General features: G+C 35.6%; 2 protein-coding genes across 3 annotated transcripts in view; one reads left to right on the top strand and one right to left on the bottom strand.

Annotated features, from left to right (window-relative positions):
- LOC149556100 (outer envelope pore protein 16, chloroplastic-like) overlaps nucleotides 1–13,067 on the top strand; it is a 143,907-nt gene extending 130,840 nt beyond the window's left edge. For both annotated transcript variants that reach the window (XM_089830240.1, XM_089830241.1), the window contains exon 7: nucleotides 12,709–13,067. In XM_089830240.1, coding sequence (XP_089686366.1) covers nucleotides 12,709–12,852 — 144 coding nt within the window. In that variant the 3' untranslated portion in view covers nucleotides 12,853–13,067. The remainder of the gene's footprint in view (nucleotides 1–12,708) is intronic.
- Nucleotides 13,068–17,752: 4,685 nt separating this feature from the next.
- LOC149556099 (uncharacterized) lies at nucleotides 17,753–20,820 on the bottom strand. The gene is made up of 6 exons (XM_089829698.1): nucleotides 20,568–20,820; nucleotides 20,124–20,462; nucleotides 19,839–19,930; nucleotides 19,486–19,656; nucleotides 18,206–18,838; nucleotides 17,753–18,112 (listed from the first exon to the last, which is right to left on the bottom strand). The coding sequence occupies exons 1-6, from the start codon at nucleotides 20,818–20,820 to the stop codon at nucleotides 17,753–17,755; spliced, it is 1,848 nt and encodes a 615-aa protein (XP_089685824.1).
- Nucleotides 20,821–22,060: the final 1,240 nt, after the last annotated feature.

Genomic DNA, 22,060 nt, shown 5'->3' with positions numbered 1-22,060 from the left:
TTGGTGGAGGACATTTGTTAAGAGTGTCATGGCATGATCCAAGTTATACAAGAATTAGTGGAAGGACATTCCTTAAGAATGCCACAACATGATCCAAACTATGTTTGGTGGAGGATCTTCTTGAATGAATGTTGTAATATGATCATAGTGCACTTGGTGGAGAGTGGTCCAAGCATAACTTGTGGAGGGCATTCATTGTGAATGTCAAAGTACAACCCAATAACTTGATGAAGAACATTCATTACAAATGTTAATCATTTCAAATGAGATGGGTTATTAAAGATATGAAATACTCAAATAAATTAATTATGAACTTACCAATTTCTTGTAGCCACTATGGTCCCGAACTAATGTAATACTACAGTGGTATCAAAGCATAATCTTGTCATCCGGAAGGGTAAAAAGTTAGACCAAAGAATAATTCATTAAAAAGAAATCTAACAATGTGTTACATATATGCTTTGTGTCTTGATACATTCATACCTATACTCAATATTTTTAAATGAATAGGTTATAATTTGGACAAATCTACAAATAAAAGAATAACTCATAATGAACATGATCTCAACACATGCTATTTGAACCATTATGACATGGCCAAAATATTGAAGTCATGTAATAATAGCTACTCACATTAAAAGACGGAAGGACACCCATATTTCCTATTTGAAGCACTAATTATGATATTTAATAATAAACAATAATCAAAATAAAATAAAATATGAATAATAAATATTAATGTTTATATTTATAGTTAGGAAAAGATACCAAAGAGTAATCATTTGTAAAATAATTAAAATATATGTTTTAAGGGAGATAATATGAAATAGTTTGAATTGATAATTAATAGAAACAATATATTTTTAACAAGATGAATTGTTCTTTCTTATTTTTATTAATGATTAATAATAAATATAAATATTTCAAGTTTATTTAATATTAATAACAATATTGAACATATTATTATTAATAATAAACACAATAAGAAATTGTATTTTACCAAGAAGACTTGTATTTTCTGTATAGTTTAATTAACTAGAATAGTAAAAGATCAAAATGTAAGAGTTTAAAAAAATTGAAACAAAAATAATTGCATTTGATTGTTTGAAATAAAAAATATTAAGTAAAGTACCCAGTTTCATCCATAATTTTTTCACTAATTTGATTATAAATTTTTGAAGTGTAATTTATAAATTTTAATTCTAGAATGTGTTCGCAATATCAAGTACAAACATATCATATTCTCACTTGGTCAAATTGCTATTGTCAATTTAATAGTCTTGTTGAAAAAAATTAAATATTAAAAGCAAGTGACAATTTTTCCTTTATAGAATCAACTTTAATACTTACAGATTTAAAGATAAATGAACTAAAAATGAAAATAATTTATAAATAATATTAATAAAAATTAATTAATTTATCAATTTTTACATTAAAAAATACAAAATACTACTTAAATATTGAATTGAAACGATCAAGTCAAAAAAATTGGAAGATTTGCATTTGTCACCATCATTATCCTACGAAATCATAGGATTGAAATTTTAATATTTTACAACCTTAAATTCAAAATGTCAATTAAAAACCTTGAATTACTAGTAGGCAACTTGTTAAATAGATCCACTATTAAATCATTATGTTTCAAAGAGATTGGAATAAAAGTTTATAGTTGGTAAGTCTTTTATTGACTGTAAAGGTGGATAAAATTAGTAGGTAACCCTCAAAATGAGGAAGTGCTGATTTGAATTTTCGACTCCTGAAAACTAAGCATGTAGTTATAATAAGAACTTAAAAGTTTCACAATTTAAACATTAGTAGAATGAAAAAAAAACAATTACATTTGATTGATTGAAATAGAAAATATTAATATGAGTTAAGAGGCTACGAACAAATACAATTATAGAATTAAATATTAATTAATTCTTAATACGCTAATAATATTAGGAAAGTGTGAAATACATGTAGTGCTTTGGATAGATATTTAACTTACATGAAATGAATCCTATTATCAAGGAGGAAGATAAGGAAATGTATTAGAGGTGAATAAATGCAAAATTCACCCAATAAGGATACAATCCCAAAATTGTAGGACTTCAATTAAAATGGTTAGTGCTATTGCCATTAATTTATTTTATTAGTTATAAAACTTATTTAGTAGTTTTTCTTTCATATAATTTTTTAGAATAAACAATTAATATATAATTTTATATCATAATAAATTTATAGAATATTAAGTATATTTTTTATGATCCAAGTAAAACTTGGTGGACATTAGTTAAGAGTGTCATGGCATGATCCAAGTTATACCTAGTGGAGCATATTTTGTATGGATGTCGTAATATGGAGAATGATCCAAGTATATCTTGGTGGAGGGCATTCATTGTGAATGTCAAAGTACAACTCAATAACTTGATGAACATTCATTACAAATGTTAATCATGTCAAATGAGATATAGCTTATTAAAGATATGAAATACTCAAATAGATTTAATTATGAACCGAATTTCTTGTAGCCATTATGGTCCCAAAATAATGTAATACTAGGGACATTACAAAAAATCAATGTGTTATAGTTTATGGTTTCTTATTGTTGTCCTTCATTGTTTTAATTGTTGGTGATCAATTTTATAAGTTTGGATTTAATTATATTTCTTCACAATTGATTCCCTCCCACCCCCATCTCAGTTGTGGTGTGTGGACTTAACTTTGCAACAAATCCGACACATGGGATTGCGTGTAGGGAATTACTTGAGGCCCACATTATGTTTTGCGTGCAGCTTTGGCTGACAGTTACAACATGTTCCATTATTTTGAGAGATGTTCTTGAGGCCAAGGCCAACCAATGGATGATGAATTCTTGGTAGCAGATATATAAGATTGATTTGGTCGATCTTTTTGGTAGGTATGCGAGATGTATAATGTGTTGATGTGCGATGTATGTTGATTTGGGGTCCAAAGCAAAGAAGAGGAAGTATAGTATGAAGTTTATTGTGCCTAATTGGACTTGTTCTGGCATTTATAGATGCTATTCATCAATGCAGTTTTCATAGTGATTTTGTAGTCATCATATTGGTAGTAAGTCTTTTTGTAATTGAGTAGTGAGCTCTAGTCAGTGTTTTTAAATGCATGTGCATTCCATTTTGTAAACCTTAAACAGGGTTAAATACTTCTCCAGAACGTTTTTATTTGTGGGTTCCATTCTCACCGTAGTTTTTCCTCTAATAAGATAATCCATGACAAAATTCTTAGCATTATGGTGTTGTGGATCATGTCATTTTATGCTTCTGCATTTTGCATTTTATTGCATGTGGTTTATGGTTTAAGAATCAGCTTGACAACACTGATTCACCTCCCTAGTGTTCTTCATACCAAGGGTATCTCTAATATATTTCTTTTTTTTTTGCTTCATAGTTTTGCTTTGTTTCTTGGTCCTCCAGCCATCACAAAAATATCCTTTGATTTGGGTCTGCTGATCCGAGTGTATATATTTATAAGAAATAAGCCGTCTATTAAAGAATGAAAAAGAATTGTTATTTATAATTGGTATTCACCGAGATGTACAATAATGCTGGTGAATATCTATGAACTAAGTATATCTATAGAATACCTTTTGTAGCACACACACACATATGTATATATTGGCTTGCTAATAAAAATGAAATTAGAATTAGTATACTATAAATTGTAGATATACATATTACATTAATAAACAAACAGAATTACACATGCATATATATCTAATATAAATATTTAGAATATAAGAGTGATATCAGTATTGTAGGCCAGTTTTATATATATATATAGTAGTACGTACCTAGTCTATTCCTTCTTCACTCACTAATTATTGTTAAGAGGATAGGTGGATTAGGATATTTATATTTGTGTAGGGAGCGTCAGAGTAATTCAGTCACATGACGAGAAGGTTCGAAGAATGGTAAGATTCTTGAGGGAGTGTGCTTGTAGATTGTTTCACATGCCCTAGCACATTAATTCCACCATCCTTCATAAGGTTATTCATTACTAGAGTAGTAAGGAATTAGGGCTTAAGTATGGATTATGAATCAGTAATTGTTTCTTACGTTCTGATTTTAACGCATGGTGATGATGTTAAACTGGGAATTGGGGAGTTGCCATTCCCAAGTGCTAGCCTTACCCTAATTGGGAATTTTAAGGTGAATTGAGTCCATCCCCATATGCATCTAGCCCTTGAAACAATTTGACATGCATGTCACGAGCAGGCACATCTTGTTAAATTGGTCTACAATAACAAGAAAATAATGATACCCTCTTCTTGATGTGTGCAAATATCCTACAAAATCTATTAACATTTTGCATGGTCATTAGAAGGAATCCACACTGGCATATATAAACACAAGTTTCTGCCATTTGATATACTTCTGCTACGCAAAACACACGCAAATTTAGTGGGCATTGTCTTGCATTTTTATAAACTACGAGAGCAACACCAATTGGATATGATATTACTCTATGTGCGCAATGTCTGCATTTTTTTGCCCCTTTTCAGAGCTTATAATGTATCTACAAAACCTTGGTCAAGTACATTTCTAACCCTCGGCAAATGATTCAAACATAAATGGTTTTGAACTGAGCTGGACAAGATCTTTAGTAAGTGAGTTGGTTTTGAAATCTTGAAGCGAGTTTGTCATGCAAGCATTTGGCATTTTCCTTGAAACAAGATGGGGCCCTGGTCAGGTTGGTTGGCATAGCATTAGCAAAGAGGTTGGACAACATGGGGTGGGAGAAACCATTCATGAGACATAAATTCTATTCAATGACAATGCTTGATTTTAGCACAGCTTTTATGGGGGAATGGATTTCTATGCCCACATACACATTTGGTTATTTTGGGATGGCTATGTGGCTGCCAGTTAGTAGCCTATAATTTTCTGTAACTTCTTGCTGTAATCCGCCTCATGCATGGTGGTTCTAGATTCTGTTCATTACACTGTCCCCTGCAGTTAGAGAAAAGCCTTGTTTGGCCCCACCAATCGTCCATTTGTTTACATGGATTTTGTTTTCTTCAGTTGTTAGCAGATAATTTGTTCGAGTGTATGTAATTTTCACTTTCAAGAAGTGTATGCTTTGGACAATAATATAATTTGAATGGAACCAAATATAAAGTAGCATTTTAATGAAATGGCTTCACAGCGGCCTGATTATGACATGAAATGGTGTAATTTGCATCCAAAATAGCATTTTGTGTCTGATAATGCCTTTCTTATGGGTTAATCATCTTTCTCAACAATGAAACCGGCTGGCACCACTTGTTTTGATTGGCATAGTGTGCTGTCTCATTGTTTCCGGGAAAAATGATTATGATGTAAAGAAGCCTCAAAAACTCACTCTAGAAACTTGCTGGGAGATAGTTCCCATTGCAACTGCAATTGCAGTTCTAAGGCTTTTCCAATGTTGTACTGTAATACTGACGCAAGGAGAATCCGAACAGCCAGGGCCAGAGGCACACCTAACCATCCAATCAACTTGCTGAGTAACACAACAGAAGCAAACAACATAGAGAACAACACCAAGGAGAGAAAGAACAGTAATCACTTTATTGATTCATCAAGTTATTAGCATACATGCCGCCTAGCTGTAAGGCCGTCTAGATTACAGACAATACAAAATCACAAAATCCTAGACTTAGAATTTTCATAAGTCCTTAATTTGGGCTTTCAGCTCCTTAACTTTGATCTCGCATCCAAGCTCCTCCAATGATCCCTAACCTAAACCTGAACACTCTTATTATACTTGCCAAAGCGGATTATGAAAGATTCTAGATCATTACATAATAGAAGAGCCGACCTTAAAACGATCTACATATATCCCAAGATAAGATCCAAACATTAAATTCATTATCCAGATTAATTACATAAGTCGGCTCAAACTAGGAACCAATCATAGACAAACTCAGTCAAAGAAAGAACTGAGCATCAACAAACATAAAGTTCACTCGGCGCATGAAGGAATGCTTGGCCAACACTAGACAACTTGACACATATAGAAATGCTCTGCCAACACTGGATAGATTGGCACATATAGAAACGCTCAACCAACATTGGAACTCGACACCAATAGACAGAATGAACAAAGATGAGCAGGATAGCAAGGCAACCTAGGATCCTGCATCAGACAGCCAGAGTTGAAAGAAATGATTCTCCTAAATCGTGCAAGTGTTACAACCTAAGTTGAATCCAACTCAGATTGAGAAATCCATGTAGCATCTTCAACTGGCCTATTCTTCCACTTCACCAAATATTCATAGTAATCTTTTCCTCTTGTGCTTTTACCAACTCTTGGATCCAATATTTGTTCAACTTCTTCAATCTGCTTCTTAGGATAATTATTTGGAACAACAACTTCATCATTTGACTCATGATACTTGCGTAAATCAATAGACTTCATCATTTGACTCATGATACTTGCGTAAATCAATAGCATTGAATATAGGAGATATATCCATGTCATCAGGGAACTCAACTTCATAAGTAGTACCACTGTCAAACTTCCTCAAGATCTTACAAGGTCCAAACTTCTCCATTTTCAGCTTACTGTATGTTCCAACAAAAAATTTGCCTTTCTTCAAATGAACCATCACCTCATCACCAACTTCAGAAACATGACATCTTCTAGTGTTATCAACATTCTCCTTATACTTCTAATTATTTTGTTCCAACATCAGTTTCACTTCCTCATGCAAAGACTTTATAAAAACGGTGAATTCTTCCCCTTCAACACTTCTCTTCTCTTCACTAGAAACATCCCTCAAATGTGATACTCCTCTAGGCTGCATTCTAGGAACAATCTCAAAAGGTGTTTTTCTTGTACCCTTAATCACAAAATTATTATATGCAAACTTAGCTTGTGCCAATATAATATCCCAATTACTCGGCTTATCTGCAACTAAACATCTCAACAAATTACCCAAGCTTCTATTTACAACTTTTGTTTGTCGATCTGTCTGTGGATGGAATGTAGAACTAAACTTTAACTCAGTGTCCATCTTCCACAAAGTCCTTCAAAAATAACCAACAAACTTACTACCTCTATTAAAAATAATACTTTTTGGTAATCCATGCAATCTAACAATCTCTTTGAAGAAAATCTCAGCAATATGCACAACATTTGATGTCTTCTTACATGGTATGAAATGTGTCATTTTAGAAAATCTATCCGCAACAACAAATATGAAGTCATACCCTCTTGCTATCTTAGGTATTCTGAGAACAAAATCCATACTGATGTTGCTCCAAGGTTTCGTAGGAATAGAAATAGATGTATACAATCCAGTATTTTGACTTACTCCTTTTGCAATTTGACAAATTCCACAACTCCTTACAAGCTTCTGAACATCCTTATACATCTGTGGCCAATAATACGTATCCTTCAGCAAACTCAGTGTCTTATCAATTCTAAAATGTCCAACCAAACCACCACAATGTTTTTCCTTAATCAAATTAGCTCTCATAGAACTTCTTGGTATACACAACTGAATTCCTTTGAACAACATACCTTCTTGAATAAAATACTCATCAAACTTATTCCACTTGATAGATTTGGTGCTCTGCACTCTCTCCACGCCTTAGAAAAATCAGGGTCAACAAAGAATGTCTTCTACTCAATCCATCAACAACTCGGTTGGTAACTCCACTTTAATGCTTGATGACAAACGTGAAATTCTGCAAATACTCAACCCACTTCATATGTTTTTAATTTAACTTATGTTGACTTTGCAAATACTGTAAAGCCTTATGATGAGTATACAAAACAAACTCTTAGGAATCAAATAACATCTCCACTTCTTCGAGGCATAAACAATAGCATAAAACTCTTGATCATACACAAAATTTTTCTTTTTAGCATCATTCAACTTATCAATAAAGAAAGCAACAAGTTTACCTTCTTTAATTTACATAGCTCCCATTGCACTGCCGCTTGCATCACATTCAACTTGAAATACCTTATTGAAATTAGATAAAGCCAATACAGGTAACTCAGCTACCTTTTGTTTCAAAGTCTCAAAACTCTGGTCAGCTTAAATTCTTTTTATCTCCTCTCATTGTCTCAGTCATAGCATTATAAATATAACTGAAATTCTTTATAAGCTTTTTGTAGAAACTAGCCAAACCATGAAAATGATCTTACCTCACCCACATTTCTTAGGTGTAGGCCATTCCGAAATTGCTTTAACTTTGTCAAGATCCATTCTCAAACCATCAGCGGATATCACAAATCCCAAATACACAATCTCCTCTTGCATAAAGGAACACTTCTTCAAATTTTAATCAGTAGCTTCTTTTCCTTTGATCTCTGCAATACTTGTAGATAAAATGCTCAAGATCTTCTTCCTTAGTCTTACTGAATATTAGAATACCATCCAAATAAACAATCACAAACTTATCCAAAAATGTCTTGAGAACTTCATTCATCAACCTCATGAAAGTACTAGGTGCATTAGTCAAACCAAAAGGCATAGCCAACCATTCATACAAATCATCTTTTTTTCTTAAAAACAATCTTCCCTTCATCACCTTCTTTGATTCTAATCTGATAATAACCACTCTTCAAATCTGTCTAAGTAAATACTTTGCTCCACTCAAACAATCCATTATGTCATCCATCCTCGACATAGGAAACCTATATTTCACTGTGATCTTGTTAATAGCTCTAGAATCAATACACATCCTCCATTCTCCATTCTTCTTAGGTGCCAATACAATAGGTACAACACATGGACTAAAGCTTTCTCTGATCAAACCTTTCTATAACAACTCTTGCACTTGTCTGTTAAGTTCTTCATTCGCATTAGGTGTCAATCTATATGGTGCATTATTCGGTAAACAATCTCCAGGAATCAGCTCATCACAATGACTTATACTTCTTATCGGTGGTAGACCATCAGGTATATCTTCAGCAAAAATCTCTTTATACTCATTCAACAAGCTTTCAATTTCAGTTGGCACACACTTATATTGTCATATTCTGTTGCCACTCAGCCTCTACTATCTTCTGGTGCTCGGCCTCTATTTGTCGCTTGGTCATTACTACCACAACTTGGCCCTCTAGGAATTATAGCAAAATAGATTTGGTTCCTTTTCATTTCTTTTTCAAATTGATTTCCATTAACCATGCATAATCTCATTGTAGTACAATAGATCTCAGCATGAGACTCAATCGAAGGTAACAATATTTTCTTTTCTCCATTCGCCCAGAGTATAGTGATTTAATCAACCATCATGCACAACATGTCTATCATACTGCCAAGGTCTACCCAACAGAATATGGAAACAATCTAGAGGCATAATATTACACAAAACTTCATCAAAATAGTTTCCAATCTTGAACTTCAGAATACATTATTCGCTCACCAACAACTTATGTTCATCCTTGAGCCATGAAACATGATAGGGTTTAGGGTGTCTCAATCTCTGCAATTGCAACTTTATAACCAGCTCCTCTGATGCTAAATTTGCTAAACTTCCATTGTCAATAATCACTTTGCAACATTTTTCAGCCATCTTACATCTTGTCTTGAAAAGACTTTTCCTGAGGATAGGTTCCTCATCAATTCCCTTATTACAGAAAGTTCTCCTTACTATTAGATTTTCTCTTACCTCGGGTCCACTTGGTAAACCTTCAAGGTCTCCTTGAATCACATCATTTTTGTTACTTTGTTCATTCTCACCAGAGTGTCTACACTCAAAGGATCTATGCCCTTCTTTTCCACATCTGAAACAATAACCGTGGAAACTACCTTTAGAATAAGAATTACCTCTTCGTCGATAAGAATTACCACCTTTTGGTCATGCCTTTGTCATCACCTTTCCACTCAGATTTGTCCTCATCCTGCACAGAATTGTCAGATCTGCCACCATCTCCATAATATCTACTTTTGCCTCCCTGGAATCTACCAGCTCTACCTCTTTGTCTTTGTTCATGCTTCTTTGTCAAGATCTCGTTTTCTTTCAAGGCATATTGATATGTTTCTTCTACACTTTCCAATTTCACAAAACTTAAGTCATCTTGAATTCCAGATCTCAATCCATTTAGGTACCTCGCAACTTTCTTAACCTCATCATCCACGTGTCTTGGTCTGCTGTCCAATCTAATAGGATTCCTTAGTATACTCCTTCACAATCATGTCCTTTTGTTTCAAATTTTGCATCTTTCTCAACAAGCTAACTTGGTGATTAATAGGAAGGAACTTCTTCACCTTGTTCATCATTTTCAGCCAAGTCCTGATCTTCTCCTTTCCTCTTCTCTGTCTATCAGTTTGCAAATGCTCCCACCATAGTGAGACATGACCTTTCAACCTAGTGACTGCAATCTTCACCTTCCCTTTATCAAGAGTGCCTTCAAAATCAAAGAACTTCTCCATATCAGAGATCCAATCTAACATAGTGTTGGTGTCCAATTTTTCATCATAAGGAACAATTTCCACAGCAGGCTTTGAATGTGCCCTAGACAATACTCTCAACAATCTTTCCTCATCCTGATCTTCCTCAGAGTCTGGATTAGGATTTGGTGCTATTGCTTCATCATCACTCACATCATCAAGATGTGCTCCTCTCCTCTGGGTTGTCTCCACAACATCTAATTTGGATGTGATTTGTCTCAACATGTCCATAATAGCAATGAGCATTTCCTCTGCCTCGAACCATCTTTACAAATGGGTTCCTGTAAGATCGTAACCCTCTTCAAGTTATAGGTCAAAACGCAGATATGCCACCCTACAACCAAATTCAACTTAGTGACTACAATCTTCACTTTCCTATTATCAAGAGTGCTTTCAAACTCAAAGAACTTCTCCATATCAGAGATCCAATCCAACACAACATTGGTGTCCAATTTTTCATTATAAGGAACAACTTCCATAGAAGGCTTTGAATGTACCCTAGACAATACTCTCAACAATCTTTCTTCATCCTGATCTTCCTCAGGGTCCGGATTAGGATTTGGTGCTATTGATTCATCATCACTCACATTATCAAGATGCGCTCCTCTCCTTTGGGCTGTCTCCACAACATCTAATTTGGTTGCGATTTGTCTCAACATGTCCATAATAGCAGTGAACATTTCCTTTGCCTCGAACCATCTTTACAAACGGGTTCCTGCAAGATTGTAGCCCTCTGCAAGTTATAGGTCAAAATTGCAAATCTGCCACCCTACAACCAAATTCAACTTAGGGTTCTACATGATCCAATCTCCTCAAGGACAAACCTCAAGCTCTGATAACACCTGACGCAAGGAGAATCTGAACAGCTCGGGCCCGAGGCACACCTAACTATTCAATCACCTTGCTGAGTAATGCAATGGAAGCAAGCAACATAGAGAAAAACGCCAAGGAGATAAAGAACAATAATCATTTTATTGATTCATCAAGTTATAAGCATACATGTCCAGTTGTAAGGCCTTCTAGGTTATGACCAATACAAAATCATGAAATCGCAAATGTAAAATTTTCTTAGTTCCTCAATTCGAGCTTCCAGCTCCTTAACTTCGATCTCACATCTAGGCTCCCCCATTGATCCCTAACCTAAACCTAAACACCCTTAATATACTTGTCAGAACGACTTACAAAAGATTTTAGATCATTACATAATACAAAGGTTGACCTTAAAATGATTTGCACACATCCCAAAACAACATCCGAACATTAAATTCATGATCCAAATTAATTCCATAAGTCGGCTCAAACTAGGAACCAATCACAGACAAACTCAATCAAAGAAGGAACCAAGCATCAACAAACATCAAGTTCACTCAGTGCATGAAGGAAAGCTCGGCCAACACTAGACAAATCGGAAAATATAGAAACGCTTGGCCAACATTGAATAGCTCGACACACATAGAAATGCTTGGCCAACATTGGAACTTGGCACCAATAGGCAGAATGAACAAAGATGAGTAGGATAGCAAGGCAACCCAAGATGCTCCTCTGCATCAAATACATTAAAGATGTATTGCAAGAGATTTTAAAAATTGCTTAAGCCCTTCAAATTATGGGAACTGAAAAGAAAAGAGCATTTTCACCAACTGAGATGTGGCAGATGGAAAACCGTTTAATTTTGCTTTGTAGAATGTGAAAATAAATGTTAAACATTTTTCAGTCAAATTTGTTAAAATCTCAAGACTTGAAACTCTTATTGGGGAGAATACTTATTCAGATGATAATTTCATTCCTTCTGGGAAGAGTATATTGAAAGGGCCATCACTGAGCATTCATTATATACTATATTTCAAACTAGTCGCTATATATTTTGATTATCCATAGTTAACCCATTCTCATCCTAGAAGGCCAGGACAGCTTGGGGCTACTGCGAGTCTGCAACTTGCTTATTAATGCCCACGTACAAGAAGTGAATAGATGAACTTAAATGTGCTTTCCTTGTTCATTGTTGGAGCATTGCTATGGAAGGTCAAAACGATCTTGGGAGTAAGATGTTTGTTGAGCATATCATAATCTCTGTTTATGTATGTATCCATTCTGCCGAAACTCAATTTCTTTTCTCACATCAAACTGTAGTTGACAGCATATGGGAACTTTCAAACTATGGATTTCTGGAAATGTGGATTGTTTGATCCAATAATATTTTTTAGTTGCATTGCTTAAAGTTCTGAAGTTTTTTTATCGTCTATTTCTAAATAGCTAAAAACATAATGTGACATTTTTTTTTTCTATGCCGCCAGACAAATGCATTACTCGGAGGTGCTTTGACTGGAGCACTTGCTACACTGGCCGAGAACACTTCTAGCAAGGACAAAATAATAACAAATGCCATCATGGGTGGAGCTATAGCTACTGCTTCTGAGTTCATCAGATATCTCACATAGATCTGCAGTCTTTGATACTATAAATCCACAAATACAATGACATGAACTGAATAAGAGCTAATTAGTTGTGTGTCATTAAGCATTGTTATTTTTAGCATGTACAATGAGCATATGGGTTGGACCTATTCAAAGTGGAAAATTGACAGTTTTCTTGTTCGTCTTGATGTGTAAAATTTATATTCAAGGAATAGAGGTAGAGTTTCATCCTTTCCAGAGATTGGTGTTTTATAATCTTCTATGGTGTTTCTTTAAATTTAGATTTGGCCAAATCAAGATTACTTCTTACTATGATCACATGCTTGAATAATTTTAGATAGTATTACTATTTATACTCTAATCATAGGATGCAGCTATTCTCCACACAGAATAGCATGTTTGTATGCATCTGTAAGGAAAACCAAGATTTGCATACTACAACAGATTTTAACTGTTCTGATTTTCATCATCTACCCCTCAATATTATAAAAACGCAAAGATAGTGTACTGTGTTGATTGGTGTGTTTGCAGTCCTCCTATTTTGTGTAGAGAATAGTTGAAGTTCTAATCATATATATTATAGATTAAAGAGAACATATGGTACATTGTATGATTCCAAGATTCAAAGTAATCCAGGTTTATCATATGTATGTTTTGATTTTTTATTTATTTTTGAATAGTGATATATACGAGTTTTAGTTTCTGGATTTGATTGTGTGTAGTTTTTTGTCATCAACGTTTCCGATCATACTACATGATCCATTTTTTGTTCTTCATGTTCTCTGACATCCTGATGATGGATCATGTAGTATGATCGGAAACGTTGATGACAAAAGACTACACACAATCAAATCCAGAAACTAAAACTCATTCATGGATAGTTGAAATCTCATAGATCTAGTGATATACATTTCAATGAACATTTTTGTTGGATATATTATGTTACTTTGAGCTCTAATCACCTTCTTAGGATTTTTTTGGTAAGTTTTAAATGGAGGTTCAAACCTGTGAGCACGCCTCTCAGTGGAGGCCCAAAGTCTGTGAGCAACCCAGCCCAATGACGGCCACCATGAAGTGTTTTTACTTATCCAATAGAGGAGCAGAAGGCTATGCGTTAAAACCTTTTGGGTCTCATCCCTTACGATGTCAGATCCTTGCATAAGACTTGATCTTTGGTAGATTCATTTGGAGCTATTCAACTCCACTAGCGGATCAAGGCATTGACAAAAGAATAAATAAACATTTAGACCATTTCTCCCTTTATATGTGTCAAATCCTTGGTGGACTCATTTAAAGCTATTCAACTTCACTGGGGGCCATGCTGATCTTCTCTGTGTCGACCCCAGTTTATTGAATGTCTCAAGAGTTTGGAGAGGCATCTCTTACTATGCATTGTCATGGGTTAAGGCTATTAAGTGGGTATGCATTTGTAATGGGTTAAGGCTATTAAGTGGTGGTTTAATCTAGAACTACCTTGAAAGGTAAAGTCTGGAGTGTAATGGCGAGGGCCCTAGCTCGGTTGGCTAAATCTTTCCTGTTGCAGGGGGTTGGTCATGGGTTCTAGTCTCCCTCGTCCCCGTGGTACCGGTGGGCGTGTCGCGCCAGCACTACCGGTCACGTTAAAAAGTTTACCCGGCGCACTGCAGTTTATAGGGGGGCTGTGTTGCACCCGATTCCTACAGTAAAAAAAAAAAAAAAAGTCTGGAGTGTAATGAGTCAAGTGAGATATTTGTCCTATTCTACAATAAGAACAAGAGCTCTGGTCGAGCTGCCCACCAGAGCTGCCCAAGAAGGAAGGAAGAGAGATTTTAGATTTTCCATCAATTTTTATATTTTACCAAATTTGTAATTTGTAATAAGTCAAAGTTACGTACATGTATCATTGAAATTTCACAAGCACATATACCTGGTAGATTGAAGGGTTGAAAATTTACAATACACTAAAATTGAAATTGACAAGTTAAATTGTTTCTGAATTTTAAAGAGCAAGAGCTCTGGCCGAGCTGCCCAAGAAGGAAGGAAGATAGATTTTAGATTTTCCATTAATTTTTATATTTTACCGAATTTGTAATTTGTAATAAGTTGAAGTTACATACATGTATCATTGAAATTTCACAAGCACATATACGTGGTAGATTGACGGGTTGAAAATTTACGATACACTAAAATTGAAATTGACGAGTTAATTTTTTTCTGAATTTTATTTTTTATACTACGTTAAATAAGATTATGTATAAGAATTTATAACTTGACATTTTATATCAATAACTTATTATCAATATAATAAAAAATTATACAATTTTTTGAACACTAATTGCCGATAGATTCAACTTTCTGCAGGATTTGAAGGTTTCATCTCTTAAATGTGAGGATGAACATTAATGGAGGGGTATTTCTAGATATAATAATTTTATAATTGAAATTCCGACCGGGTGAACTATGTAAGTTGCAGCAGATGAAAAATTATTTGGTTGTCACAGCGGTTTATAATTTGATGACTAACTTGCTAATCTCCGTTTGAGGCCGTCACGTTAACCTACCAACGTTAAGCAGATAAATTTCCTCCAATCCTACCGAAAAAATACAAACTAATGCTGAAGGGAGCGGTAGGTTAAAAAAATACAAACTAATGCTGAGACTGGAACGTCCAACTGAATAGATCACGTCATCGTTCCTGAAAACCCTATCTTTTTAGTGTGTTCATGTATCGAGCAACGCAAATAACTGGCACTGGCCAAATCCATTTATGAACTGTGAGCATTTGAAGATGCTAGAACATAGAGAGTTGTAGAGAATGGTAGATATCTAAAACTGTCCTCCATTTTTTTTCCTTTTTAATTTGATTATTAAAATCGCAAATCTCCCAGGAAAATTGCCAATACCCAATGAGAAATTTGATATTTTGAAAAGCAATTTTTTAAAAATAAATAGGCCTCAAACATTAGGATCTTTAAATTTTTAGTTCCCAAAATTGATGGGGTTTACTTATGAGACGATTTTATGGGCTGGGAGTCTATTGTACAAATCACTAAAATAGCTGCTGAAAGTGTTACATTGATATGATAATCTCATGAAACAATCTCAGGAAACAATTTCAAAAGAGCTAAGGTTTCGGACGGACACATGGTGTATCAATCTTTCTTTCATTCATTGATGTGATAAAAAATAATTCTTAGAAGTTACTTATCTCTAGTATCATTGGTTGAAATGAATATGCCTTATAAGGCCGTTTTTTAAGGGATACACTATCATTCCCAATTTTTTATTATTCTTATTATAAACTTTTTCTTTATAGAATTTACTGTGTTGATAATAGGAGTTTTCAACATATAAACTTCTAAATTTTATATTACTCTCTCTCTATCATGATATTATAATATTTAAATTTTATTTTATCTTAAGATATATATTTTTTGTCTTCAAAAATAAATAAATTATATAATAGATTATTATTTTAAAAATATTTTAATTTTATAGATATGCAATCACATACCCAATGTCACATCTCCACACAATAAAATCATCTTTAATTTTTTTTTCTTAAATTGGTTGTTATTACTTGCCAATTACACATTCTAAATACTAACATCTTATAATCAAATAAAAATTATGATTGCTATTATTTTATAAATTATAATTAACTACATAACTAAAGGCAAGTACTATGCCCACCATGTGGCACTTATTTGATTTGCATTGTAAAGTGCCTTGACAATTTGTGAAGTTTTATCCCTGTTTTTTTGCTATAGGAATTTTGTCAAACACTTCCCTTGCAGCCTCAGTTTGCTGATGTTTGTTGTTTTGCTATGATTTTTGAATGCCAATGATATTGATGAATACAAATGATTGCAAAATAACTAATTAGAAATCAAAGTGATATGCAACTTCTTTTTATTATTTTCCAAATGCAAGTACATGAAATTCTGATGTAAAATGTACACCTACAGTCAAGAGGTATTTTCACAAACACTTGGCATGCATCCTATGAATAACTATGCCATGAGGCGTTTTTACAAACATTTGGCATACAAATTGAACAACTGAATTAAGTTGATTTCCTTTCAATACTTCAATGTTTACAATGACTGAATACTTTGGTAACAAAAAAAAAAAAATTATTTGTCAAATGTATCCATCTACAATTGCCAAATGTAAATACCAAAAGAACCTGGAATAAGTAGCCGAGATGACATGCTTTTTGGCTTTTCTTTTTTCGAATTTGCTTTTTCGGATTGCTTTTTCGGCTCTGCTTTTTTTGCTTTTCTTTTTTAGACTGCTTTTTCAAATATTCTTTTTCGGATCGCTTTTTCGGCTTTGCTTTTTTGGATCCGTTGCAAAAACTAAAACCTTTCTCCTTGCCAATTGATGTCAAAATTTAGCTGCACAGGCTGAACAAAAATCACTGAATATTATCTCCCAATTAATCACAAATGAATTGGCTGAATACCAATTCCTCCACTCCCAGCTAGGGTTGATATCTCACAACCGAAATTGGCACCTTAGACTCTTCAAACTCTCAAGCAAGTATGCAAGCACTAAGGCTCTTAGCACAATAGATGAATATGCAATTCAAGATGTGTAAAATGACCCCCCAAAGGCTCCTTATTAAGATTTCACAAGCAACTCCAAGAAGCTTCTAGAGGAATCCAACATTTTATTTTTTTAAGTGACTTTTGATATTTTATTATGTTAGTCACTTTAATATTAAATCAATTAAATATAAAGTTACTTTTTAATATTTCATTGTTCAGTAACCTTATAAGTAATTAATTTAATATATCTTTTCCCCCTTATTTCTTCCTTTTTAGCCTCCGGGGAAAATAAAGGCTAAAATAAAATAAGTAGCTGGTGCCTGTCAAAAAGGGGACATTATAGTCCTCCCTTCCTGAAATTGCTTGTCCTCAAGCAATTGCAAACTCTGGTGCTATAAAATTTGCTCATTCTCCCATGTGGCATCCTCTGCAGGCAGATCCTTCCATCTCACCAAGTACTCCTTAATCACTCTATTCCGCAATTTCCTCTCTCTGACATCAATGATCTCTTCAGGCACCAAGACCAAATGTCCCTCCTCATCAAGTGGTGGAAGATCCGTGGAAGAGATAACCTGTTGACCTAATGCCTTCTTGAGGCATGAAACATGAAATACATTATGAATTTTGCTACTCGCAGGTAGCTCTAACTCATATGCTACCTCCCCAATCCTCTTGGTAACCCCGTATGGACCGTAGAACCTTGGTCTTAGTTTCTCTGCTCCACTCTTTTTAAGAGAGGATTGTCGATAGGGCTGCAATTGTAGATATACCATATCACCAATCTCAAAGTTGCGCTCAACCCTGTGTTTATCTTCATAAGTCTTTTGTTGATTCTATGCCATTACCAGATTATCCTTGAGTGCCTTCAATATATCTTGGCTTTCTTGAATCCAATCTTTTGCTTTAGGTGCCCTACTCTCACCAAAAGGCATCTCCACGAATGAAGGTGCATCATACCTGTACAAGGCTCTGAAAGGACTCATTCCAATGGACATATGGTGTGTGGTATTATAACAGTACTCTCCTAAATGCAACCACCTGATCCAAGCCCGCTGTTGTCCTACCACATAATTACGCAAGTACCCCTCAACCCACTTATTAACAATTTTTGTTTGCCCATCAGTTTGAGGGTGATAACTGGTACTGGGTGTCAACTCAGTACCTGTCAGTCTAAACAGCTCTTGCCAAAAAGCACTCATAAACATGCTATCCCTGTCGCTAACTATGTTCTTAAGTAGCCCATGCAATCTAAAGATCTCCCTGAAAAATAGCTCAGCCACCTGTGAAGCCCTGTACTCTGTCGGAATAGCAAAGAAATGTGCATATTTTGTGAGCCGGTCTACCACAACAAAGATGTTATCTCTCCCCTGTACCTTGGGTAGGCCTGTGATGAAGTCCATCGAAATGCTCTCCCACTTCCGCTCAGGAATGGACAAAGGCTGAAGTAACCCAGATGGATGTGTATGCTTGGACTTATTCTGTTGGCAAGTCACGCACTCCTTCACATGCTTCAGCACATCATCCTTGAGGCCTTTCCATGAAAACCTCTCTCTAATCTATCTATAAGTTTTGAAGTAGCCCTGATGGCCTACTAGGGGTGTATCATGGAAAGATTGTAGTATTTTCTCCTTCAATTTTGATTCTGGTACTAGGTAGATCCTATCCTTGTAGTAAATCACATCATCAACTATCCTGTACCTGTCATCCCAAATCAATCCATCCATCAACTCACAAGCAAATGTATTCTTGGAGTACTCCACCAGTAAGATGGATTTCCAATCTACCAAAATGTCAAAGAGTGAGCAAGCTGAAGGCCTCTTGGAGAGGGCATCTACACCAATGTTCTTCTTCCCCTTAACATACTCTATGTCGAAATCATATGCCTGTATCCTGCTAACCCACTTCTGTTGTCTCTCGTTCAAGTCCTTCTACTCTAAGAAGTATCTAAGACTATTATGATATGTCCTCACCACAAATTTCCCCCCAACTAGATACTGTTTGAACTTCGCCAAGGCATGCATAATGGCGAGCATCTCCTTATCATAGATGGAGTATAGTCTCTCAGCTCCCCTTAACTTACGAATCTCAAAGGTGATAGAGTGTCGATTTTGCATCAATACTGCACCAATACTTCCCCTGAAGCATCACACTCTAGAATGAAAGGTTGTGTGAAATCAGGAAGTGCCAACATTGGACAACTGCTCATCACCTCCTTGAGCTTATCAAAAGCTCGTTGTGCCTCTGTTGTCCAACAAAATGCACCCTTCTTGGTCAAATATGTCAAAGGTGCCCCCAACTGTGAGAACCCCTTAACAAAATGCCTGTAGTAATTGCATAGTCCAAAGAAGCCCAGTAGCTCTGTAAGTGACCATGGTGTGGGCCAATCTAGAATAGCCTATATTTTCTCTTGGTGCACTTGGACACCCTCTGCACTGATCATGTGTCCCAAATAAAGAATCTCTCTAAGGCCAAACTCACATTTCGAAGCCTTAGCGTATAAGGACTGCTCCTCCATGATGGTAAGGATCTCATCAAGTTGCTGCAAGTGTTCTTCCCAAGTTTTATTGTATCTGAGCAAATCATCAAAGAATACCAAGAGGAACTTACGCAACTGTTTGTTGAAGATATGATTCATACAAGACTGGAATGTGGCAGGTGTGTTAGTTAATCCAAGTGGCATCACCAAGAACTCATAGTGCCCATAGTGGCATCAGAAAGTAGTCTTGTGCGCATCTTGTTCCCTCACTCTAATCTGATGGTAACCTGATCGAAGATCAATCTTTGAAAAATATACTGCCCCATGTAACTCATCCAATAACTCATCGATCATGGGTATCGGGTACCTATTCTTGATTGTTTTCTTATTGAGGGCTTGGTAATCTATACACATTCTCATGATCCCATCTTTCTTCTTCACCAGGACCACTAAAGAAGCGAAAGCGCTTGAGCTAGGATGAATGTGTCCCATATCAAGCAATTCCTTGATTGCTTTCTCGATCTCATCCTTAAATTCTTTAGGATGATGATAAGGGGTAGTAATCGCTGGCTTGACCCCTTCTTCCAACTCAATAGTATGCTTGAAGCCTCTGTCCAGTGGCCTCCCTGAGGGTATCTCACCAAAAACCTTGTCATGTTTTCCCAATAGCCCTTTGATGTCAATGTGGACTGGCTGTCATGAATCTGTAGATTCCTTAGGAGTGATCACACACTTTGCTGCCCAAACTATGTCATCGTGCCTGAAAATACTCTCCATACGTCTAGCCGAAACAATCTTAGATGTTTTAGATGCCATACCTCTAAGCACCACTCTACACCCATCAACATCTTTGAACTTGAGTTCCATGATTTGGAAGTTCTGTGAGTACTTCCCTAATGACTGCAACCATTGGACCCCAAGTATGGCATGGATATCACCCAAGTCAACCACATAGAAATCATATGTAATTGTGTGGTTGTCCATCATAATAGACAACTGTGGAATTCACTAAGTACAAGCTATCTTATGCCCATCAACCACCATCACACCGAATCCCTCAAAATCCTCTAGAGGAATTTATCGCTTGTTCACCAATGATGCATCAATGAAGTTATGAGTAGCTCCACTGTCAATCAATACTGCTATTTGATGACCTTGTAGGACCCCACGAACTTTGAAAGAGTTGAACTTAGGAGCACTGGAGATAGAAACAATGATCTCATCATGATTTTCCCGATCTGAACCATTATTGTCTTCCCTTTGAGGTTCCTCTTCCTCATAACTACTCTCATAATCTAATATCACCTCAGTTAAATGAGCCTTGCCTTTCCCTAGGAAACGGTGTCCACTAGACCATTTCTCCTTGCAATGATAGCAAATCCCCTTAAGTCGACACTCCTGTCTATATGCTTCATCAAAGTTCTCCTTATTACTTTTTTTCTAGAATGGCTTCTTCCCCTTATCCTTATGGGATGTGAAAAGCTTGCTAGGAGCCCTAATGCTAGATGTAGACTATTCCATGTCTCTAGTCTTCATGACAACATCCTAGAGAGAATCTGGTTTGAAGGCCTTAACCCAACCACGAAGAGGCTTTGTCAATCCCTCAATGAAGAGCATAACCAACCATTGTTCTGAAATATCTATCACCATAATTGCCAACCATTAGAACTCTGTGATGTAAGCATCCATTGAATTAGTCTGCCTGAGTTGTGCTAACTCCCTAAAGTGGAGTTCGGGATCCTTACGATCAAACCTGTCAATGAGCTTATGGGTGAATTCCAAATATGAAGTAATGTTGGCATGCCCCAAGGTGAAAAGTCCATGGTACCACCATTCATGTGCTTCACCTTCCAAATGGAGTGTGGCATACTGGATAGCCTCTGTTTCCAACATGGGATTGAGTTGCAAATATGTGTCGAGCTTCTGAACCCAAGCTCTAGCTGTACCTTTGTTACTTCCATCAAATGATGGTAAGGTTAGTTTTCCCACCTTACCCTGCAAGTCTTGATTTTGCACTCCTCATTGATTGTTTCTTGGTCTATTTCTCAATTTAAGACCACAAAATTCTACTAGTGACATGGCAGTCTTGAAATCATCACCTAAAGAGTTGTACTCCCTCAAGTAATCACCATATCCCTCTTCTCTTACTTGTTGGTCGTGATTTGCAGCACCCTGTTCTCTCAAAAATGTAGGCATAAGAAGCCTAGGAGTAGCTCTACGTGTT

Source organism: Cupressus sempervirens, chromosome 5 (genome assembly GCF_028749045.1).
Source record: "Cupressus sempervirens isolate cs-2001-9-10 chromosome 5, ASM2874904v1, whole genome shotgun sequence".
Taxonomy (NCBI): domain Eukaryota; kingdom Viridiplantae; phylum Streptophyta; class Pinopsida; order Cupressales; family Cupressaceae; genus Cupressus; species Cupressus sempervirens.
The sequence above is the reverse complement of the archived record's forward strand: the minus strand, read 5'-3'. Positions and strand labels throughout refer to the sequence as shown.